Here is a 23,159-nt window from a genome sequence, read left to right as displayed (position 1 = left end):
TCAAGCCAATAGGTCAGTTTGTGAGAAGTGAATGTAAATGAATGGGATTGTCTTGCATCAACAAGTCAAGCAGTAACCAGAATTAAGTAACAGTCCTGCCTGCAGTTTTATTGTGATAACACTCACTGTAAGGACATCACTACAGTATACCAACCTCAAAATGTTTGAACACAAACAACTTGTATGAAAACTAAGAAAACACAAAAAACATAATAGCATAAGGTAAGTAAACAATACTAAAAATGACTTTAGTCAAACAATGTTACAGAAATAAGCTGAGAATGTATTATTACTTCCAGTTGACAGTGGTTGTTTTACCATGATCTATTTTCATATGTACCTGTGCCTCCTGTTGCAATGGAAAAAAACGAACATTATCAGAAATAACACTACAAGAACATATACATTTTCATAAATAAAATTAAACCACTCTAATAAAATAAAGCATCTATAATGAAGGCAATCTTAAAAGAAAATATATGACCAGTAATTCATGCAGGCTACATTGGTAGTCATGCCAACAAAGTCTGAAACAGAGTCAGTCCGGATGAGGGAGAGGAAAATGGTGATCAGCATCTGATAGAATATTGTCATTAGCCCCATTTATACCTGTATCCTTTGTCCTGATCTTGTCCACATTCTGATTGTGCCCACATTTTTAGACAGGTGTAGATAATCAAAAGACACATTGTAATCTGATTGTGATCAGATCATCCTGCCTACCTCCAGATGTAGTCAGACACACATTGTGTCTGGATATCTTACAAGTCTAGACCGATCTGCACAGAGGAACCATTTATATAATAATTATTCCGCCCTCTGAAAACATTGACAGGTGGGACCATTAACTGATTAGATCAACATGTCTTACAATAAATCTATATTATTTTGAAAGAATAGCTATGAAATAATTTGTATATAAAGGAAGGGACCAGAAAATCTGGTCACAATGCCGACACAGTGGGAAAGGTGACACCTAGACGGTCGCACAACTGAATGCATTCAACCGTAATGTGTGGTACGCATTTAACCCAACCCCTCTGAATCAGAGAGGTGCAGGGGGCTGCCTTAACGTTCAAGGCGACTGGGGAGCAGTTGTTATTGTTGGTGCCTTGCTCAAGGGCAGAAAAGCAGATTTTCCCACTTTGCCAGCTCAGGGATTTGAAAAAGTGACCTTTCAGTTACTGGCCCAACGCTCTTAACCTCTAGGCTACCTGCTGTCCTGGACGAATAACAGACATTTTAAAACCACATGTAGACACGTTTCTTGAAATGTTTGCACAATCAGAATGTAGACAAGATTAGGACAAAGGACCCATGTTAGCATCAGGTATAAAACAGGGATATAGAAATAGAATGAGAACTAATCTACGGAATTTATCAGCCCAGTCCGAGTTGCATCATATGCAACCATGTTCTGATTCCCCCCTTTGGTTCCATAACAGGTTCCTAGCAGTATAGCTCTGGACAAATCTCCAGATACATCTCTCAACGGTTATCAAATCTGGTTTAGTGCTGAAAAACCTTTTTGTGGTTGTGTTGGCTTTTGGAATGTATGGGCTCATGCTATTGATTCTGAAGGATGATGTTGGCTCTCTCTAAACAACCAAAAAGTGGAAAACAGCTCCATAGTTACTTGATTATGTAAAAAAAAAAAAAATTACAACCATAATCAAGACGAAACACTACTACTGCCTGCCATAGATGCCCATGTATGGGGCAGCTTGTGCTTTCCCCAACATGAGACCTTCATACCCAGCCAGTCTATTAGTCCAGTCAATAATAGGCAAACTGATCGTGAGCTATGACAGAGTGGCAGGCAAGTAAATAACAAGGGGATGACAAACTGCACACATGCTCTGTCACAGAAGTGGCACAGTGTAATGTAATGACAGTCCTATAGTGATCATCCATGCAGGACAATTTGATCATTATAAGCAGTTCATCACTATAACCGCATTCACTAGAAGCAGAGTGCACTATAACGTTTTTCTACCGTCTATCTGTAGTATCATAATGAGGTGTATGTTTTCACAGTAAACCTAAAATGGCACTAATGGTTGAAACAGTCAGGATGATATCCCCTGAACCATTAGTCCATGTAGTGTGTTACACTGGGTTGATGTCGTGGTTCTGGTTGAGATTGAGGTTGTGGTTGTGCAGGGCCTGGTTGCGGTGGTGTCGGTGCAGGTGGATGGAGTTGGCCTCGGGCAGGTCGATGGGTTCGAAAGTGTTGGATACGGCAGGCATGAACTGCCGGAAGATGCTGACACTACCATGCCAGAAGGTGGGCTGGGGCAGGCGGCCCGTGGGGGTCCAGGTACGGGTTGAGGGGTCGTAAGCTTCCACCACGTCAGACAGCTCAAATGTGTTGTCATAGCCACCAGACACGAAGAGACGACCGCCCAGGGCTGCCACACTGCCTCCTACATGGACCTGAAGGTAAAAATGTTATTATCAGTTGAGAATACGCCGATCTTAAAACAAAACTTGTGTAGTCTGCAATTACAGATACACATGCATTACATATTTTGATAAGAAATACTATTGTCAAGGCTGATGGAAAAAGTGTGTCAAGCCATAAGTCTTAACACCTCGAGTGTGTCACATACCTGTGTCATGGGACTGATCTTGTCCCATCCATTCTTCTGAGGGTTATAGACGTCGACCTCTGCCGAGTCATCCCTAGAACGCAAGAATCTAGTGAGAAATGTCACGCCTAGCCAAAATCATATACCATTCATCCTCCTTTTGTCTGTTTGCTGATGATAGGCAGTTTTTTAAACATTAGAACAGAATAATTAACCTGTATGTAATACCACATTATGTAGAGTTCATTTTTCTATCTCATCCAACTGTTATAAAGTTGATCCCATTGAGATTAAAAACATTGTTTATAAAGTGGCACATTCCTGTCCATATTCTCCTCACCTGACAAAGTATATGAGCCCATTGAGAGTGACCGTTTTGGGAGCGAAGGACCACGGCGGCAGCTCGCCACAGTTGACTAGGGTCCATCGATTGGCTTCCGAATCATAGCACTGGATGGCCATGTTATCCTCCCCAGTGGTGGTCATGGAGCCAATGGCGTAAAGGCGCCCCCTGCAGGGGGTGGTGGAACAGTTGTCCATGGCGTGCAGCATGGGGGGCAGGGCCTCCCAGCAGTCCAGCGCGTGGTCGTAGCGCTCCGTGCTGTCTGGCGCCACCACGTACAGCTGGCCCTTGAGGACACAGGAACTGTGGTACTCCCGGGCTTTCAGCATGGGCGACACCTCGGTCCACTCATTGACGCTGGAGTTGTAGCGCCACACGCCGTCATAGAGTCGTGAACCGTCAGATCCTCCTAAGGACAGGAGAGAAGGGTGTCAGAGATGGAAGAGATCCACAAAAATACAAGTAGCTACAGTGCATTCGGAAAGTACTAAGTGTAACAGTATAACGTTACGGCGTCCCCTCACCCCGTCACGGGCGCGAACCAGGGACCCTCTGCACACATCAACAACGGTCGCCCACGAAGCATCGTTACCCATCGCTCCACAAAGGCCGCGGCCCTTGCAGGGCAAGGGGAACCACTACTTCTAGGTTTCAGAGCAAGTGACGTAAACGATTGAAACGCTATTAGCGCGTACCCGCTAACTAGCTAGCCATTTCACATCCGTTACATAAGACCCATTGATTTTTCCATATTTTGTTACGTTACAGCCTTGTGCTAAAATGAATTAAATAAAACATTTTCCTCAATCTACACACAATACCCCATGATGACAAAGTGAAAACAAGTCTTTAGAAATGTTTGCAAAAATAAATAAATGAATAACTTATTTACATAAGTATTCAGACACTTTGCTATGAGACTCAAAATTGAGCTCAGGTACATCCAGTTTCCATTGATCAACCTTGAGATGTTTCTACAACTAGGAGTCCACCTGTGGTAAATTCAAATGATTGAACATGATTTGGAAAGGCAGACACCTGTATATATAAAAGGTCCAACAGTTGACAGTGCATGTCAGAACAAAAACCAAGCCATGAGGTCGACGGAATTGTCCGTAGAGCTCCTAGACAGGAAAGTGTCGAGGCCCAGATCTGGGGAAGGGTACCAAAACAATTCTGCAGCATTGAAGGTCCCCTAGAACACAGTGGCATCCATCATTCTGAAATGGAAGAAGTTTGGAACCATCAAGACTCTTCCTAGAGCTGGCCGCCCGGCCAAACTGAGCAATCCGGGGAGAAGAGCTTTGGTCAGGGAGGTGAACAAGAACCCGATAGTCACTCTGACAGAGCTCCAGAGTTCCTCTGTGGAGATGAGAGAACCTTCCAGAAGGACAACCATCTCTGCAGCACTCTACCAGTCAGGACTTTATGGAAGCCACTCCATAGTAAAAAGGCACATGACAGCCCGCTTGGAGTTTGCCAAAAGGCACCTAAAGACTCTCAGACTATGAGAAACAAGATTCTCTGGTCTGATGAAACCAAGATTGACCCTTTGGCCTGAATGCCAAACGTCATATCACTACGCAACACCATCATTACAGTGAAGCATGGTGGTGGCATCATGCTGTGTGGATGTTTTCAGCGGCAGGGACTGGGAGACTAGGGGAAAGATGAACAGAGCAAAGTACAGAGAGAGATCCTTGAAGAAAACCTGCTCCAGTGCGCTCAGGACCTCAGACTGGGACGAGGGTTCACCTTCCAACAGGACAATAACCCTAAGCACACAGCCAAGACAACACATGAATGGCTTCGGGACAAGTCTCTGAATGTCCTTGAGTGGCCCAGCCAGAACCCGGACTTCAACCCGATCAAACATCTCTGGAGAGACCTGAAAATAGCTGTGCAGCGACGCTCCCCATCCAACCTGACAGAGCTTGAGAGAATCTGCAGAGAAGAATGTGAGAAACTCCCCAAATGCAGGTATGCCAAGCTTGTAGCATCATACCCAAAAAGACTTGAAGCTGTAATTGCTGCCTAAGGCGCTTTAACAAAGTACTGTGTAAAGGGTCTGATGACCCATGTAAATTGTGATATTTCATTTTTTTTTTATACATTTGCAAAAATGTCAAGTCTGTTTTTGCATCGTCATTATGGGGTATTGTGTGTAGATTGATGAGAAAAACGATTTAATCAATTTTAGAACAAGGCTGTAACGTCACAAAACGTGGAAAGAGTAATGGGGTCGGAATACTTTCCGAATGCACTGTGGTGCTTATTGAAAACCCTTTGCTGTTCGAGCAGAAATCCCCAAGAGGTCAACCTGACATGAGATCTGGGCATCAGCTTTATGTGGAAGTGGCCCTCCACAATATTTGCAGTTTTTTACATGATGAATAACTTGGAAACTGAATAACGATACGAGTCCACCAGACATCCCACCAGGGGTCTTTTCACAAATCCAGAACAAATTCAAGAAAGCGTACAGTATTATACAGAGCCATTATTGCATGAAACTCCATTCCATCTCATTTTTCAAATGACAGCAAACCTGGTTTCAAAAAACAGATAAAGCAACACCTCATGGCACAACAATTTGACCTAGATAGTTTGTGTGTATGTATTGATACATAGGCTACGTGTGACTTATTAAAAATTGATGTAGTTCTGTCCTTGAGCTGTTCTTGTCTATTAAAGTTCTGTATTATGTCATGTTTCATGTTTTGTGTGGACCCCAGGAAGAGCAGCTGCTGCTTTCGCAACAGCTAAATGGGGATATACAATTTCAATACTTTAATCAAATGGAATATCTTCTTTCAGTTTCCTGGCCATGTGCTGTACTCACATTCTGTGTCCGTATGTAGTTTCACCTTGTAGATGTAATGACAATATTGCCACAAGGACATTGAATCAAAGGTACCCTACTAAATCAACCTGTCAGCATGAAGACACCTTTCATAAAACCAGCCCATTCCCCAACCATGTGTTCTGTGCTGCAGCCATATGCGCCTTCTGCCAGCGATGGTACGGTATGAGAGCACTACTAATGATTTATGACCCCTATCACTGACCAGAATTACAGGCAGCGTTCGAGGGCCTGGGATATTTTCTCAGTGGAAACACTGTCTTTTCCTGAACCTGAAGGCCACTCGGTAATGATGATTGCCCCTCATTTAGACCTGGGTTCAAGTAGCCTACTATTTAAAATCACTTCCAATATGTTATCTGTGCTTGATTGAGCTTGTCTGGCTTAACAGACAAGCTCAAAATGGCAAACCCTGCATGTCTAGCACTACAGGCAGCTTCAAATACATACTCAAAGTATAATACAGATTTCAAATTGTATTTGAACCAATGATGTACACTACCGTTCAAAAGTTTGGGGTCACTTAGAAATGTAATTGTTTTTGAAAGAAAAACATTTATGTGTTTTATTCCCATAAAATAACATCAAATTGATCAGAAATACAGTGTAGACATTGTTAATGTTGTAACTGACTATTGTAGCTGGAAACGGCTGATTTTTAGATGGAATATAGGTGTATAGGCCCATTATCAGAAACCATCACTCCTGTGTTCCAAATGGCACGTTGTGTTAGCTAATCCAAGTTTATAATTTTAAAATACTAATTGATCATTAGAAAATACTTTTGCAATTATGTTAGCATAGCTGAAAACTGTTGTCCTGATTTAAAGAAGCAATAAAACTGGCCTTCTTTAGACTAGTTGAGTATCTGGAACATCAGCATTCGTGGGTTCGATTACAGGCTCAAAAATGTCCAGAAACAAAGAACTTTCTTCTGAAACTCGTCAGTCTATTCTTGTTCTGAGAAATGAAGGCTATTCCATGCGAGAAATTGCCAAGAAACAGAAGACCTCGTACAATGATGTGTACTACTCCCTTCACAGAACAGAGCAAACTGTCTTTACCTAGACCAGAAAGAGGAGTGGGAGGCCCTGGTGCACAACTGAGCAAGAGGATAAGTACATTAGAGTGTCTAGTTTGAAAAACAGACACCTCTCACAAGTCCTCAACTGGCTGCTTCATTAAATAGTACCCGCAAAACACCAGTCTCAACGTCAACAGTGAAGAAGTGACTCCAGGATGCTGGCCTTGTAGGCAGAGTTCCTCTGTCCAGTGTCTGTGATATTTTGCCCATCTTATTTTTATTTCCCCGTCTGAGATATTGCTTTTTCTTTGCAACTCTGCCTCGAAGGCCAGCATCCTGGAGTCGCCTCTTCACTGTTGACATTGAGACTGATGTTTTGCGGAGGAGTATTTCTGTCTGTAATAAAGCTCTTTTGTGGGGAAAAACTAATTCTGAAAGGCTGGGCCTGGCTCCCCACTTGAGAGCCAGGCCTACCCATGGCTGCACCCCTGCCCAGTCATGTGAAATCCATAGACTAGGGCCTAATTCATTTATTTCAATTAACTGATTTCCTTTCGTTGAATTTCGTTGAAATTGTTGCATGTTGCGTTTATTTCTGTTCAGTATAATTTCAAAACGATGCATTAAGGTAATCATAGTATAAATGTGGAAAAACAAATGTAGACATTAATAACTGCATTTCTATATCTTCCAAAATACTTTTTACAATAGTGGGGGAGTGCCAAGATGGAGGAACAGTGGCTCTAAACAGTGTCAGTCATCTAGTGTATATATAAATATTTGATGTGAATCCAGATCTGTCTCTCAGTGATGAGCCCATGGACCACTGCTGCAGTCTTAGCAGGACACCATATCCCTCCCGCCTAGCTAACTTACCTCAATTCTCTTCTCTCTCACATAGAGCAAGAGTAGCTGGCTGCTGTGGTTTATTTATACTCACACTGCCTGCCTGCTATTTCATAAGATGCAAAATGGCTGGAAAGCTGCAGAGCATTCTGGTAACAGAGTGACTAAGACACCACACAGCAACGGTAACCACTTATGTACACTGCAGTCCATTGTAAAGTTAAACTCAATGTAGATTATAGCTGGATACAATGTGTTTAAACATATAGCCTGTGTTACATCTTAAAGGTGTTATGCTGCTTTATCCAGTAAAATCAAACTCCAATACCTTTTATACTTTGTCACATGTAAAACTACTTATTACCCTTCAGAAATCCATTATAAAGTATACCTCAATGATAAGTGTTACCAAAACATAAATAGTGTGTGCAAGAGTGTACAGTATGTCTAGGCATTGTCAACTTACCTGTGACATACATATCGTTGCCCAGGGCAGCTATACTGTAGCCCCCTCCCAGGTGATCAGGGAACTCAGCCAGATAGCGCCACTGTCCAGTCTGAGGGTTGTAACAGTCCACAGTGACCAGCTCGTCACAGTCCTGGTCACAGCCTCCCACCACCACCAGGATCTCAGCCAGGCCGGTTGAGGGCCGTGGCCGCATGCGTTGGCAGGGTCTGTCGTGGCGGTCGTACTCACACGACTGGAAGCTCCGGGCCTCGCTCACCATTCTCAGGCAGGAGGGGGAGAGGTAGACCAGTGGGTCGCTCTCCACGTGGGCGAGTAGATAAAACCGGCGCACGAAGGGTAGTCTGACCTGCTGCAGCAGCTCGGGCCAATAGTGGAGCCGCCTCTGTAGGTCTGCTTTGATCCAGCGCACCGCAATCTGATAGGCCGTCTCCTCCTTGTCCACACACAGCGCGTCGTCCGACACAAACTCCAGCAAACGTTTCCAGGGCAACCGCTCAAAGTCCTTGCCTTTGGCCAGATCCACAATGTTCTTGAGGACAAAGCGGCGTGCGCTGACGGCTAGATCGCGGCAAGCGTAGGCCTCGGCAAAGTCCTGGATCTCCAGGCAGTTGGAGACGTCTAACCTCTGCTCAAGGAAGGCACAGCAGGCCTCTTTGACCGAGGGGAACTGGAACAGGTCGGCAGTCTTCAGCAGAAGATCTACATTATCCTGGGTGACTGTGACTCGGCCCGTATAACAGAAGTCCACCAGCAGGCCCAGCAGTTCAGCAGACACCTCGTGAAGGACCACACGGTCCATGGCGCTCTCTCTCAATGTCCCGGCGAACATGGCCCTGAAGTAGGTGCTGGCTGCGGCCAACACGGTGCGGTGGCAGTGGAACTCCTGGCCCTCGGCGCACAGAGTGATGTCGAAGAACTTGCGCTCAGCACGGAGCTCGTGGATCCCCCGGAGAAGGTTGAAGGCGTGGGCCGTGTCGAAGAAGGGCAGCGTGGACGGCTGCGTCTGGATCACTGGCTTCTCAGATATCACTCCTCCCTCTAACCCCCCTCTGTTCATCACCCCTCCCTCCATCTCTCTGTTTGGATATCTCAAAGAGGTTGTACTCAGAAGACTGGGTTAATCTGAAAAACAGAAACAGCATTATCATTTCTCTTACAATCACTAAACGGGTTCAGATTCACTCACTGTACCATAACTCTTAATATATATCCTACAAACCAAAAACACATTAAATAAATAAGCAACACTGTAAAAATTCAACAGAGTTAGCGTTAGCAAGGCAAGCTACTTACAGAAACCGGTGGTATTTTCAACACAAATAACAACCAGATAAATTACAGTAAAATAAACGATGAGGATCCCCCTGCCTGATGAGACCTACTGGGCAAATTAAAACAGGAAAACAACACTGTGAAAAAACAGTTGCCTGTGTTCTAGAAGGTACCACTGCAATTTGGACAGCTCCAGTGACTATGAGCAGCTCCCTGTCCGTGTTTAAGAAAGAGAGCTCTGGGTCTATAAATACACCAACAGGCAGTGTCCATTTCCACTGTGTGGGGAGGGGTGTGTGTGTGTGTGTGTGTGTGTGTGTGTGTGTGTGTGTGTGTGTGTGTGTGTGTGTGTGTGTGTGTGTGTGTGTGTGGAGTACGCCTAATACGTTGTGGATTACCTCAACTCCCATATCTCTGTCTGCCTAACGTACATCCTCCTATCAGCCCCCCCGAAGTTAGTTGTCAAACTAGAGCCTGCCACTGGCCTGCTGACAGTCACCCTCAGACCCAAACATTGCACTTCCTGTCATAACACCCACAAATCAGCTTGTTAAAAACACCGGACAGACTAAAGCTACCATGTGTTCTAACCAGGCCAAACACAAGAAATACCTACTTGACAAAAAGAAAGTCTCACAGTTCTCTGAAAACTGTTGTAAAACTATTAATCACCTAGCATGCCACAACATAAGGAGAGCTCCCTGGTTTCGCACTGAAAAGTTATAACAAGTCTGCTCTAATAAGGAGAACATCCATGACAAGGAGGGAGTCTCAAAAGAAAATGTTACAACGTTTTAGGAGCTGGTTTAAAACTGTGAGTCACTGTGTCATGTCACAAGATTCACACATTTAAATAGAAGCCCCTGGATTCTTACTGGAAAGTTATTTCTTGCTAATTTTGCCTTTAAATCTGTAACCTTCTAGACTTAGCCTATTTCTAAGACGATTATCAGGTCAAATTGTACAATTCATATTGAACATCGACACGGAAGTTGACTCATCATCAATGCTATTCTACATGTTATGTCATTGGGGAGCTTCAACAACAACCAGTCATCTGAAGGTTCAGTAAAACCTTCATGGCTATTAGTATCCAACATGATTCCAGGTGGGATTCCAGGAAAATCATGCCTACTTAAAATACACAGGTCTTTACAGAGTTGAGCTTCATAAAGGCCATCCATTGCAAAAAAACAAAAGACGCAGCTCGTAGAACCTCAGCGGAGCACACAGCTCACATTCCACATCAGGATTCAACAATGCAGCCAGCCGTCAGTCGGTGAGCCCTGAACCAACTCCCCCCAAGGACAGAGTGGGCCCCCTAAAGGTTAGCATACTCTACAGAGGTCTGGAACCTGCTCTACAGTCTGCCTAGCTCTGCTCTGCTCTTTAAAACTTCTGGGTAAGTGATTGTTTCAGGTTGAAAGGGATAATTGCATTTCCTTGTACTGTACTAGGATCTGGTTCACCAATTCTACATACGTCTATGAAGTCAATGTGTTAGGCTATAACTCCTATAGCACAGCATTATACAAGCCAGCTACTGCCTTTCTGGTCATATATTAAATTGGATATTATAGTACATTCAATTGGACAATATAAATCCACGCTACTATTCCTTCTCGCCCCCATCTTGGTGTGAAAGTAAGTATGATAGCCTACCCAGCTAGCACATTTGGTTCCTTGGAAGTTGTGGGAACACACATTTTTGGTTTCCTATTGGTTCTGGGAACGAAGCCATAAGTTTCCTGACCGGTAAAACTGAACTTTTTTTTTAACATTCTGAGAACGGAAGTAAAAATTTTGCCAGTTCTGAGAATGTACATTTTTAGTTTGCAGGGAGGTTCTGGGAACATTTTACTATGGTTCCTTGAAAGTTTCCCTGGCAGGTTATTTGAATGTTCTAAGAACAGAAATTATAGGTTATTTGAAGGTAATTCAATAATGTTCTGAGAACATATTTCAATAAGACTTTAAATAACACTGCTAGCTTAGTTTGGGTTAACTGTTTTGAACTTCAAGCACAGATACTGTAGGACACATGGAAATTAATTTGCTTAGACATTAATCATGTGAACAGTTTTTTTGATTGTGACACGGTACCAGTGAGATTCAAACCTATGATTTTCTGTTCTCTATCCCTGGAATTAGTCTGGTAAAGTAATGAAATGTCAAGAAAATAAAGTTGTTTTGTTTACGTTCCTTAAAACTTCTTATGGCTGCAATCCCGTTAACGGGATCGATATGACAACAGCCAGTGAAAGTGCAGGGCGCCAAATATAAACAACAGAAATCTCATAATTAAAATTCCTCAAACATTTTAAAGGTAATCTTGTTGTCAATCCCACCAAAGTGTCCGATTTCAAAAAGGCTTTACAGCGGAAGCACCACAAACGATTATGTTAGGTCACCGCAAAATCACAGAAAAACACAGCCAATTTTCCAGCCAAAGATAGGAGTCACAAAAAGCAGAAATAGAGATAAAATTAATCACTAACCTTTGATGATCTTCATCAGATGACACTTATAGGACTTCATGTTACACAATACATATATGTTTTGTTCGATAAAGTTCATATTTATATCCAAAAACCTCAGTTTACATTGGCGCCATGTTCAGAAATGCCTCCAAAATATCCGGAGAAATTGCAGAGAGCCACGTCAAATAACATAAATACTCATCATAGACTTTGATGAATGATACATGTTTTACATAGAATTAAAGATACACTTGTTCTTAATGCAACCGCTGTGTCAGATTTCAAAAAGCTTTACGGCAAAAGCACAATATTCAATCATCTGAGAACAGCGTTCAGTCACAAAAGGAAGCCATACAGTTACCCGCCAAATTGTGCAGTCAACAAAACTCATAAAAAGCATTATAAATCTTCACTTACCTTTGCTGATCTTCGTCGGAATGCACTCCCACAAGAAATGTTTGTTTTGTTTGGTAATGTCCATCATTTATGTCCAAATAGCTATTTTTGTTAGCGTGTTTGGTAAACAAATCCAAAGTCAGGAAGCGCGTTCACTAAAAGCAGACGAAATGTCAAAAAGTTCCGTAACAGTCAGTAGAAACATGTCAAACGATGTATCGAATCAATCTTTAGAATGTTTTTAACATAAATCCTCAATAATGTTCCAACCGGAGAATTACGTTGACAGATGTGCGATGGAACAGAGCTCCCTCTCATGTGAACACGCATGGTCAGAGCATGGTCACCTCATGGCAGACCTGACTAATTCCTGTCTCCTTCGGTCCCACTTCACAGTAGAGGCATCAGACAAGGTTCTACAGACTGTTGACATCTAGTGGAAGCCGTAGGAAGTGCAAAGTCATCCATATCCCACTGTGTATTCAATAGGGGCTGGGTTGAAAATCGACCAACCTCAGATTTCCCACTTCCTGTTTGGATTTTTTCTCAGGTTTTTGCCTGCCATATGAGTTCTGTTATACTCACAGACATCATTCAAACAGTTTTAGAAACTTCAGAGTGTTTTCTATCCAATACTAATAATAATATGCATATATTAGCAACTGGGACTGAGGAGCAGGCAGTTTACTATGGGCACCTTTCATCCAAGCTACTCAATACTGCCCCTACAGCCATAAGAAGTTAAATGTGCTGAGAATGTTCAAAAGCCAAGCAACTATCCTGCACCATTCTCAGAACGTTGTGGGAAGGTTGAATGCAAAATAAACATATGACAACCACGCTCTCACCAAGCTCTCAGAAATATATGGTTCTCAGAACGTTATGTGCTAGCTGGGTACTCTGTAACTGTACATGAACAACACTGTTTTTTGACAAACATACATGTTAGAACTATATCTGTGGGACACATAGAGAGTAGGTTAAGTGATTTCCAAAGACCCGAGAGGGGTATTAAGCAATTTACGAGTAGTGTTTACCAACCTAGAATAGCAGAGTGAAAGCGATAGCCTTCACTCAGAGCGAGGGAGAGAGCAGAGGTGGGTGGAAGGAAAGAGCAGAGGTCGGTGGACTAACTGGCTGGTACGTCAGGACCAGGAGAAGAATACAGAGAAAGTATTGTGACCATCATGCACCATGTGACTAGAACCTACCCACCAACCCACACAGGAAGCATTTTATGTTTATTGGCAAACGTGGACGATACATGCCACCACCCTCACCACGTTTCATAACAGTAGTGGCCTGTGTGGCTGGCCCAGGAACTAGGAACTTGAATCATGCTCTATAGTTAGGGGGTTTCACCAAGGAGGTCATACTTCCTAAGACACAGTCAGTCATAGTTCTCAATAAAAAGCCAGTCGTCATCTAATAAGTTGCTGGACTATTTTTCTTGGGTGGAAATGGGGAATGGCTGATGAGCTAAGCTTGGTAATATAGTGGTAATAGATGAATTGCTAGGTGTCATTTCCTTCTAAATACACTTGTTGACACCAATGACTGTAGGGTTGACAGTTCAAAATACCAAGAGGTAAATGTCAGACCACATGGTAACAAACAATTTGTTAAGAGCATAGTAGAACAAGGACTCACTTTCAGCCTGAAAGTCTTCTTTAGGTTGTTGTTTAAAAAAAATCCTCCCCAGTGATCCTGGAAAGAAGTACATTGATCTCCATGAATGTGTGCCTACAGCCAAAAGAGTCATTATGTTATGAAGTATGGTTTCAGAAAGTCTTCGAATCCAGCTATGAAATGTTTATTTGGAAGCTAGGCCTATTCTGTGTACATGGTTGGGGTAAATAAAAACCAGACTGAACTGTTTTCCTTCCAGTGGGTCCGACTTCACTATTCAGCCAAAGCAACAACATATTATGTTGGCCCCCTGCTGGTAGGCCCTGATAAACACCAAAGAAGCGAAATCCTATACCTAATTACTCTCAGTTCAAAAGCAACACCAAAACTACTAAACCATAAAGTGCCTAGTCATCGCTTAACCTAGCTAAAAATAATATAAAAAAAGAAAGAACAGTGATTAGAAACCCAGGATACATTTGAAAAAGTACTAGCCACCAGCAGGCCAATATAAGCCTGGTCGCAGATCTGTTAGTGCTCTCTAATTGCCACATCATATGGTTTGGCAAGACAGCACTAACCGAGCTAGGACCAGGCTAATATTGCACCTGGTAGGTAAATGTCCATGACAACACAGATGCTGCAGGGCCTGCATACTAGGGGCCTGGAAAACCAACAGAGTGGAGCGAGCTAAAGCGCCGGGTTCTCCACAGCTGATCCCCGTGCAGCCTGGCTTTAAAAAGGCAACAAACCCAGTCAAGCACTTTTCACATTCCATCTGGAGAGAAGAGGGACAGTTTGAGCCCTGAATGTGGTGGGGCTACTTAGATAAGAGTAACACTGGGTGGAGTGGTGGAGGTGGAGGGCAAAGCCTTGTATGCTGACTGATAGCACATGTCTTTGCTCACCAACCTATAACCTTAAAGTACTTTTCCATAAAAGGTTAGTTCATGTTCTATGCACAAGTACAGTGAAATGCGTAACTGGCAAGCCGTACCCAACAGTGCAGTATTCAATATCAAAAAAGTATAACTAATAACAAAATATAATTAATAAAAAAACACATGAAATAAGAGAGAAGCTACAGTATATACAGGGTCTGTATATACCAGAACCAAATTTACAATGTGCAGGGATACTAGAGTATTGAGGTAGATATAGGCAGGGATTAGGAGACTGGTAGCAGGATAAATAATAATAAATAGTATGGCAGCAGCATAAGTGGTGGGTGTGTGCGTGGTGAGATTGTGTAGGTACAGTGGGGAGCACAAGTATTGGATACACTGCCAATTTTGCAGCTTTTCCTACTTACAAAGCATGTAGAGGTCTGTAATTTTTTATCATAGGTACACTCCAATTGTGAGAGACGGAATCTAAAACAAAAATCCAGAAAATCAACCAACCCAAATCCATAGTAAAAGCCAAATCCATACAAGTGTTTCAATTTATGATACAAAGAAATGTATCAAGACTACATTATCATAAATCATTAATCTTTTTTCCCCCTTTCTAGCAGTAAAGACAGTAGGCCCAGAGGTATCACGCCCATAGGGGGCACAGAGGCACATGCCCAATCAGATTTGTCCTGTTAAATAAAATAAACATTTGTTTCTTTATTATGACTTTTTTTTTCTCTCTATGAAATACTAGCTTCTAGTCACATAGCAATTTTATGAAGTTGGCTTTAGCTAGCCCAGATAGGTTCCCGATCTCATAACTAGCTACCAAGAAACCATTTCAGGCTATCAATCAGGTTAGAGTAGCTAACTTGTTAGCCTCTTTTAGAATTTGAGAGTGAAATACTTACACACTTGTCTCTAACATATAGGCTCAACATTCACGAACAGTCCCATTACAAGTCAGAATGTTGAACAAACTTCATTTAAACTTACTTTACCTGTTGTCTGACAATTTTGACTCTATGTCGGAGGTAATCTGATACAAAATATCTACAGGGAAGTGTTATCAACCCAACCTTCAGTATGCTGGTCTGTATATCGGTTTGTATTTCCGTTTTTTATTTTCAATATTGATGCAATTCGCACGTGACAAACACTTGCACAATATGGCCGAGCCTAACCAAACCACAGACCGAACGGCAAACACTTCCATCTGATTGCGAGGAAATGTGCTTCGGTCGACTACGTTCGGTTACATTCGGCTATTGTTAACATATACTCTTTACAGACAGACATTACAGTATGTTGCTTGTAAAAATACAAGGCTATGTTTTTTAGGGCCCAATTCTTAACAGTCCCATTTTTACCACATTCTTGCCGGGATAAGCCTTTTATATGTCCCGTGCACATGCCAGCAAGTTCAGGAATGGGAGTAGGCGTGGGCCGATGTAGGTGAACATCTATTTGAATAAATCCATTGAATATACACCGTCACAAGGAAATACATTTTTTATTATTTTTAGGCAGGTCCTAAGAAACATTATAACATTATATTTATTTCCAAAAGAATAGAATGGGATATTTTGAGATGAATTATGTTACTGGTCTGTGCCCCATGCACATAAAATCAAAAGTTATTATGTTCATTAAACAGACAAGACACACTTAGGCTACCCTGATCACAGTCACACACACAGCATTTAATAGTAGGCTATATTATATAATGAAATATAACAGAGTAAAATACAAAATGTTTTTCCCAAACAACTTGCGTCATGGCAACGTGTGGAACTGCTGTCATATAAAAAGTGATATTTGGAAACAGAGCCCAAGGCAAGCCCATGTTCTTTGAGCCACGTTTCATCTCTTTCCTACTCTCTTAACGGCAGGTAGCCTAGTGGTTAGAGTGTTGGGCCAGTAACCGTAAGGTTGCTGGGTCAAATCCCTGAGCTGACAAGGTAAAAATCTGTCGTTCTGCCTCTGAACAAGGCAGCTAACCCACTATTCCCTGATAGGCTGTCATTGTAAATAAGAATTTGCTCTTAACTGACTTGCCTAGTTAAATAAATGTTTTTAAATGATACTCTCACTCTGCTTTGTTAGGGAGCAAGCGTAGGGTTGAGAGTTCTTCATCATGATACCGAAGGAAAATAACATCAATCTATATTTTAAAAAGCATGTGAGTCTGGTATTCATATTTCACAACCTCTGCAGGCTTTTGGAGTTGCCGTTACGCGATCAAGTAAAATAATAGGCCTTCACTTGATTTGGACTATGTTATTCCATGGTAAATGTTTCTGATCAGTGATAGATGAGCAAACAAATAGATGAGCAATACCACCTCCCCTTATTTGCCCACTCAGAGAATTAACCAAATATACAGACAGAGATTCAGGTAAACAAAATCACATTGATTGATTAAGACAAGTCACAGGCTTTTGGTCAGGAGTAGGCCTAGGTTAATAAACTACTGCAAGTGAAGAGCAAAATAATCCACTTGTTAAGCTACATAACATGCTGGCAAAATGTTCTGATCAGTGCTAATAAATGAGACAACTAGACAAGATGATCATGAGCAGCACTCACCTCAACTTAGGCTACAATTAGGCTGTAGAAATGCTAGCTAACAAATATTCAAACAGAGATTCAGTGAAAATAAAAATCTGACATCGATTGATTGATCAAGACGAGTCCCCATGCTTGTCTCAAAGCAGCGTGAAACGGTGCTGGAATAGTTGACCACACTGGCTATTGCTTCAAATGTATTATAGCAATTGGATGACTTTGGGAGTTTCAGTAAACAACAATTTGATGCCTTCAATTGCATCAGTCTACTTCATTCCAATATTTTCATAATTCGGTGATATTTATTACACACAGTAATTATTTATGGATCCATCCAGTTGTGGTTAAGAAAACAGTGCACGTGGTGGGCTATGCGAAGAGATGGATGAAGTAACATGCCTAGCAACCATTAAGAGCTTAAGAGCGTAGTGCATTCCAATTAAGCATTAAGGCTGCATTTCATACTAAACCGTAGGCAGAACTTTACTGCAATAATGACTAGATCGGTTGGCGGAAATAAAAGTAAAGGCGTTTGTCTCCGGCAATACCTTTCATTTATAAAGAAAAGTTGACAAAGTTGGCGGGATGCTAAAGCTGGCGGAACAACGTCTTGGTTTGAAAGGCGTAATATTGTGCACCAGGTGCAATGCGTCAAGAGATTGAAAATACAAGCGACAGAAGCTACCGGCGTCGCAAAAAGTTGGGTAAACAACACTTTCCTGTGGATAGCCTATCTCCACCTACCGCCAATACGAATAATGTTATTCAACATTCTGGCTTGTAGAGACTATAGCATCTTTTGTAAGGCGACTTCAGTCAGACTGAAAATCCATGGAGTAACCACGGTAACAGTCTGAACTTTAGGCAACTACCTTGTCTAACTATCTTAGCTGGCTTGCCTGCAGGAACGGTTGGTAGACTTTAGAAAAGCAACGAATAACTAAACACTGAGGTCGCGTTAAGGGTTCAGAAATCTGCATTTTCAAAACTCAGACCTTCAAAAAACAAATGGTGTTTTAAACCATTTCTCCTGTGTTTTATATTGAAAGTCAAAACAAAAAAAATGCTTGCTTCAATAGTGATCATGGGCGTGCAACTATAGTTTTCATTCACAGATAATACATTAGTAGAACACATTCGGCTGAAAATAGCTTCATTTTCATCAGATGACAACAAGTGCAACGCTATTGGCTAGCAGCCACACATGAGCTAACAATGAAAAGGTAAGGTATCTTTTGCAAAAACGATGCACATTTTCTAATGTTTATCCTAGAAAGAATGTAGCCAGCTACATTTCCTAGTGTTTTGGTTGAAATCAATCTTACATTTTACCAAAGAAATGCAGGCTACACTGAGAGAAAAGTAGCTACACATCAATCAGAGCTCTGTCTGCTGGTGAATTCTCAGAGTGGAGAAGTGTAACTGAAACACAAAATGAGTCTGATGCCGAGCAGAAATTACAATAAGAAGAATATTGTATAAGATATTTCTTGTGTTTTATATTTTTTTTGTGTGTGAAAAACGCAGAATTGTTTTAACGCGAACCCTGCTAAATGTAACGTTACTGAAAAACAATGAAACTCCTTTAAATCTTTTACCCAGATTTTAGCAGAGATGCAAGCCAGGAGGATACAGACATAGAATTGGGCATGCTGATTATTGCTCTACATTGCAAGAAAAAGCTGTTTCGGGTGTTTGAATGGAAAATTATCAAATTTATGGACGGGGGCTACCACACAGGTATTCACTTTGTGCCCCCTCCGATTTTTGGGGTGCATGTCACCCGAGTAGGCCTAATCCGCATTAGATTCTGTTCATTATAAACAAGGAAAACTATTAAAGATTGACAGGTATCCTACGAGTTACCAGTGTCTTTGTTTATGCGATATAACAGCATATACTACCTCCTATATCATGTAGAAGTCCATTATTATTTAATGTCAATATACTGTCCAATCACGACGGTCTCCTTTCCATCGAGGAAAAACAAAACCTTCTTCGCAGACATAAAATATATACATCATTAAGTAAATACACTTACCAAATGTAAAGTATTCTAGTCAACGAATGGGTTATAGTTTTAAAAGCTTTACATTTGTTTACATTTCCTATCTGAAAATAAACTTTGATGTTGCTTCTCTTCTCCAGTTATCTGCGCCATGATTCTGCGTCGTGTGAAGAATTGGGACAGCCACAGATTATCCATTATATTTCCCAGATATTCTAGTGGCCGCTCTAACCATGAAAATAAATGTCTTAAAAAATGGAAGGCAGGAAGCAAGATCAGGTGGGATCATTCTAGCCAATGAGAGGGCAGAAGCATGTGAACAAGTACAACTGTTTCCACTGGTTACCAAAGCCACAAAGTCAAAATTGGCTATATCGTAAAGGTGTGTTTTTGTGTGTGTGTTTTTTCGTCTTCATTTAAAGTTAGGGTTAGGCATAGGGTCAGCAGCGTGATAAATGTTAGGAAGATGACTTTGTGGCTATGGTAAATAGTGACGACCAGGGATAACTCACAAATAAAGTGTTTTTTCTCAAAATGTCCGGGATGTCACCTCTCCTACTTATATCAGTACACTCGTCACAACCTAATCATTACGAAACGTATATTTGATCAAATAAGCCACACGTAGCAAATAAGCCATTACATGTGTTGTTCACCAAATTCGACACACATTGACCACACAAAAACTCCTCGCTTGGTGAGTGAAAAAAACGAAAAACCGCCACCTGCTGGAGATGATACATTTTGGGCCCAGTTATCCCTCTCGCTTCGACTCTTCCTCTCTGGTACAGCCTCCAAACGTGCTTCTTCTTCTTCTTCTTTTTCGGTATAGTGACGGTCCACACAAACAAACGTTTAGTGTGCATGCCGCCACCTACTGTGCCAAAGGCCTGTGCTATCCCAGGATCCTTTGAAAGTCCCTACCCCATTGAAGCTAACATTTAAAAGGTTTAAGGGTTAGGATTAGGTAAGGTTTATTTTTAGGGTCAGGGTAGGGGTTAGGGTTACGTTTTAGGGTATGGACATCCCAAGTATCAAATATTGCACTGACCCTGTGCCAAATGCTCCTCATTGGATACAGTAGTTGGCACAGTGTGACATTCACAACTTGTTACAATGTGGTTACATACAATGTAGCAAGAACCTAAAACCTAAAACTACTGGATATATTTTATTTTGATCACCATATTTATCCTTAACAATCATTTTTTTTGGTGTCTTCTTCATGCTGTTGCTTGAATCTGCATCATGCAGTTATGGGTTATTTTTTCTTATTTAAATTGAGAAAATCTGTTGCAAATTAAACCATATTGCACACATGAATTGTCAACATTTAGTTATGCTTTTGTTACAAAATGTATATTTTATTTATTAGAAGCGCCCCCCTTGCCAAGAAACTGAAAATCTCAACACTGTGTACTACTCCCTTCGCAGAACAGTGCAAACTGGCTCTAACCAGAATAGAAAGAGGAGTGGGGGGCCCCGGTGCACAACTGAGCAAGAGGACAAGTACATTAGAGTGTCTAGTTTGAGAAACAGACACCTCTCACAAGTCCTCAACTGGCAGCTTCATTAAATAGTACCTGCAAAACACCAGTCTCAACGTCAACAGTGAAGAGGCAACTCTGGGATGCTGGCCTTCTAGGCAGATTTGCAAAGAAAAAGCCATATCTCAGACTGGCCAATAAAAAGAAAAGATTAAGATGGGCCAAAGAACACAGACACTGGACAGAGGAACTCTGCCTAGAAGGCCAGCATCCCGGAGTCGCCTCTTCACTGTTGAGACTGGTGTTTTGCGAACCCACAAATACTTAAGATACTCAACTAGTCTAAAGGCCAGTTGTATTGCTTCTTTAATCAGAACAACAGTTTTCAGCTGTGCTAACATATTCGCAAAAGTGTTTTCTAATGATCATTTAGCCTTTTAAAATGATAAACTTGGATTAGCTAACACAACGTGCCATTGGAAAACAGGAGTGATGGCTGCTGATAATGGGCCTCTGTACGCCTATGTAGATATTCCATTAAAAACCTCCCATTTCCAGCTGCAATAGTCATTTACAACATTAACAAGGTCTACAATATATTTCTGATCAATTTGATGCTATTTCAATTGACAAAATATTGCTTTTCTTTCAAAAACAAGGACATTTCTATGTGACCCCAAACTTTTGAACAGTAGTGTGTATATATATATATATATATATATATATATATACACTGCTCAAAAAAATAAAGGGAACACTAAAATAACACATCCTAGATCTGAATGAATGAAATATTCTTATATAAATTTACTTTTTCTTAACATAGTTGAATGTGCTGACAACAAAATCACACAAAAATTATCAATGGAAATCAAATTATCAACCCATGGAGGTCTGGATTTGGAGTCCCACTCAAAATTAAAGTGGAAAACCACACTACAGGCTGATCCAACTTTGATGTAATGTCTAAAACAAGTCAAAATGAGGCTCAGTAGTGTGTGTGGCCTCCACGTGCCTGTATGACTCCCCTACAACGCCTGGGCATGCTCCTGATGAGGTGGCGGATGGTCTCCTGAGGCATCTCCTCCCAGACCTGGACTAAAGCATCCGCCAACTCCTGGACAGTCTGTGGTGCAACGTGGTGTTGGTGGATGGAGCGAGACATGATGTCCCAGATGTGCTCAATTGGATTCAGGTCTGGGAACGGGCGGGCCAGTCCATAGCTCAATGCCTTCCTCTTGCAGGAACTGCTGACACACTCCAGCCACATGAGGTCTAGCATTGTCTTGCATTAGGAGGAACCCAGGGCCAACCGCACCAGCATATGGTCTCACAAGGGGTCTGAGGATCTCATCTCGGTACCTAATGGCAGTCAGGCTACCTCTGGCGAGCACATGGAGGGCTGTGCGGCCCCCCAAAGAAATGCCACCCCACACTTTGACTGACCCACCACCAAACCGGTCATGCTGGAGGATGTTGCAGGCAGCAGAACGTTCTCCACGGCGTCTCCAGACTCTGTCACGTCTGTCACGTGCTCAGTGGGAACCTGCTTTCATCTGTGAAGAGCACAGGCGCCAGTGGCGAATTGCCAATCTTGGTGTTCTCTGGCAAATGCCAAACGTCCTGCACGGTGTTGGGCTGTAAGCACAACCCCCACCTGTGGACGTTGGGCCCTCATACCACCCTCATGGAGTCTGTTTCTGACCGTTTGAGCAGACACATGCACATTTGTGGCCTGCTGGAGGTCATTTTGCAGGGCTCTGGCAGTGCTCCTCCTGCTCAAAGGTGGAGGTAGCGGTCCTGCTGCTGGGTCGTTGCCCTTCTAGGGCCTCCTCCACGTCCCTAATGTACTGGCCTGTCTCCTGGTAGTGCCTCCATGCTCTGGACACTACGCTGACAGACACAGCAAAACTTCTTGCCAAGCTCGCATTGATGTGCCATCCTGGATGAGCTGCACTACCTGAGCCACTTGTGTGAGTTGTAGACTCCGTCTCATGCTACCACTAGAGTGAAAGCACCGCCAGCATTCAAAAGTGACCAAAACATCAGCCAGGAAGCATAGGAACTGAGAAGTGGTCTGTGGTCACCACCTGCAGAAACCACTCCTTTATTGGGGGTGTCTTGCTAATTGCCTATAATTTCCACCTGTTGTCTATACATTTGCACAACAGCATGTGAAATGTATTGTCAATCAGTGTTGCTTCCTAAATGGACAGTTGATTTCACAGAAGTGTGATTGACTGGAGTTACATTGTGTTGCTTAAGTGTTCCCTTTTATTTTTTTGAG

The 23,159-nt window shown here is 42.2% G+C and overlaps 1 protein-coding gene across 2 annotated transcripts; it reads right to left on the bottom strand.

The window, feature by feature from the left end:
* Nucleotides 1-82: 82 nt before the first annotated feature.
* Nucleotides 83-19,617, bottom strand: LOC111976713 (kelch-like protein 21). 2 transcript variants are annotated; one of them, XM_024005759.2, is made up of 5 exons: nt 19,419-19,617; nt 8,134-9,258; nt 2,932-3,343; nt 2,613-2,685; nt 83-2,436 (listed from the first exon to the last, which is right to left on the bottom strand). In XM_024005759.2, the coding sequence occupies exons 2-5, from the start codon at nt 9,206-9,208 to the stop codon at nt 2,110-2,112; spliced, it is 1,887 nt and encodes a 628-aa protein (XP_023861527.1). In that variant the 5' UTR covers nt 9,209-9,258; nt 19,419-19,617; the 3' UTR covers nt 83-2,109. The 2 variants fall into 2 exon arrangements, with proteins under 2 accessions (XP_023861527.1, XP_023861528.1); XM_024005760.2 differs by lacking the exon at nt 19,419-19,617 and adding an exon at nt 9,430-9,621.
* Between the last annotated feature and the right edge of the window lie 3,542 nt (nt 19,618-23,159).

The sequence above is a fragment of the Salvelinus sp. IW2-2015 genome, linkage group LG17, assembly GCF_002910315.2.
Source record: "Salvelinus sp. IW2-2015 linkage group LG17, ASM291031v2, whole genome shotgun sequence".
In the NCBI taxonomy this organism is placed as follows: Eukaryota; Metazoa; Chordata; class Actinopteri; order Salmoniformes; family Salmonidae; genus Salvelinus; species Salvelinus sp. IW2-2015.
This window is presented reverse-complemented; position numbering and strand designations above follow the sequence as displayed.

Excerpts from the sequence above, each read along its gene's own strand:
- LOC111976713 (XM_024005759.2), bottom strand. The coding sequence starts at position 9,208 with ATGGAGGGAGGGGTGATGAACAGAGGGGGGTTAGAGGGAGGAGTGATA. Across the intron at positions 3,344-8,133 it reads CAACGATATGTATGTCACAG|GAGGATCTGACGGTTCACGA; the intron begins GTAAGTTGACAA and ends TCCTGTCCTTAG. Across the intron at positions 2,437-2,612 it reads AGATCAGTCCCATGACACAG|GTCCATGTAGGAGGCAGTGT; the intron begins GTATGTGACACA and ends TTTTACCTTCAG.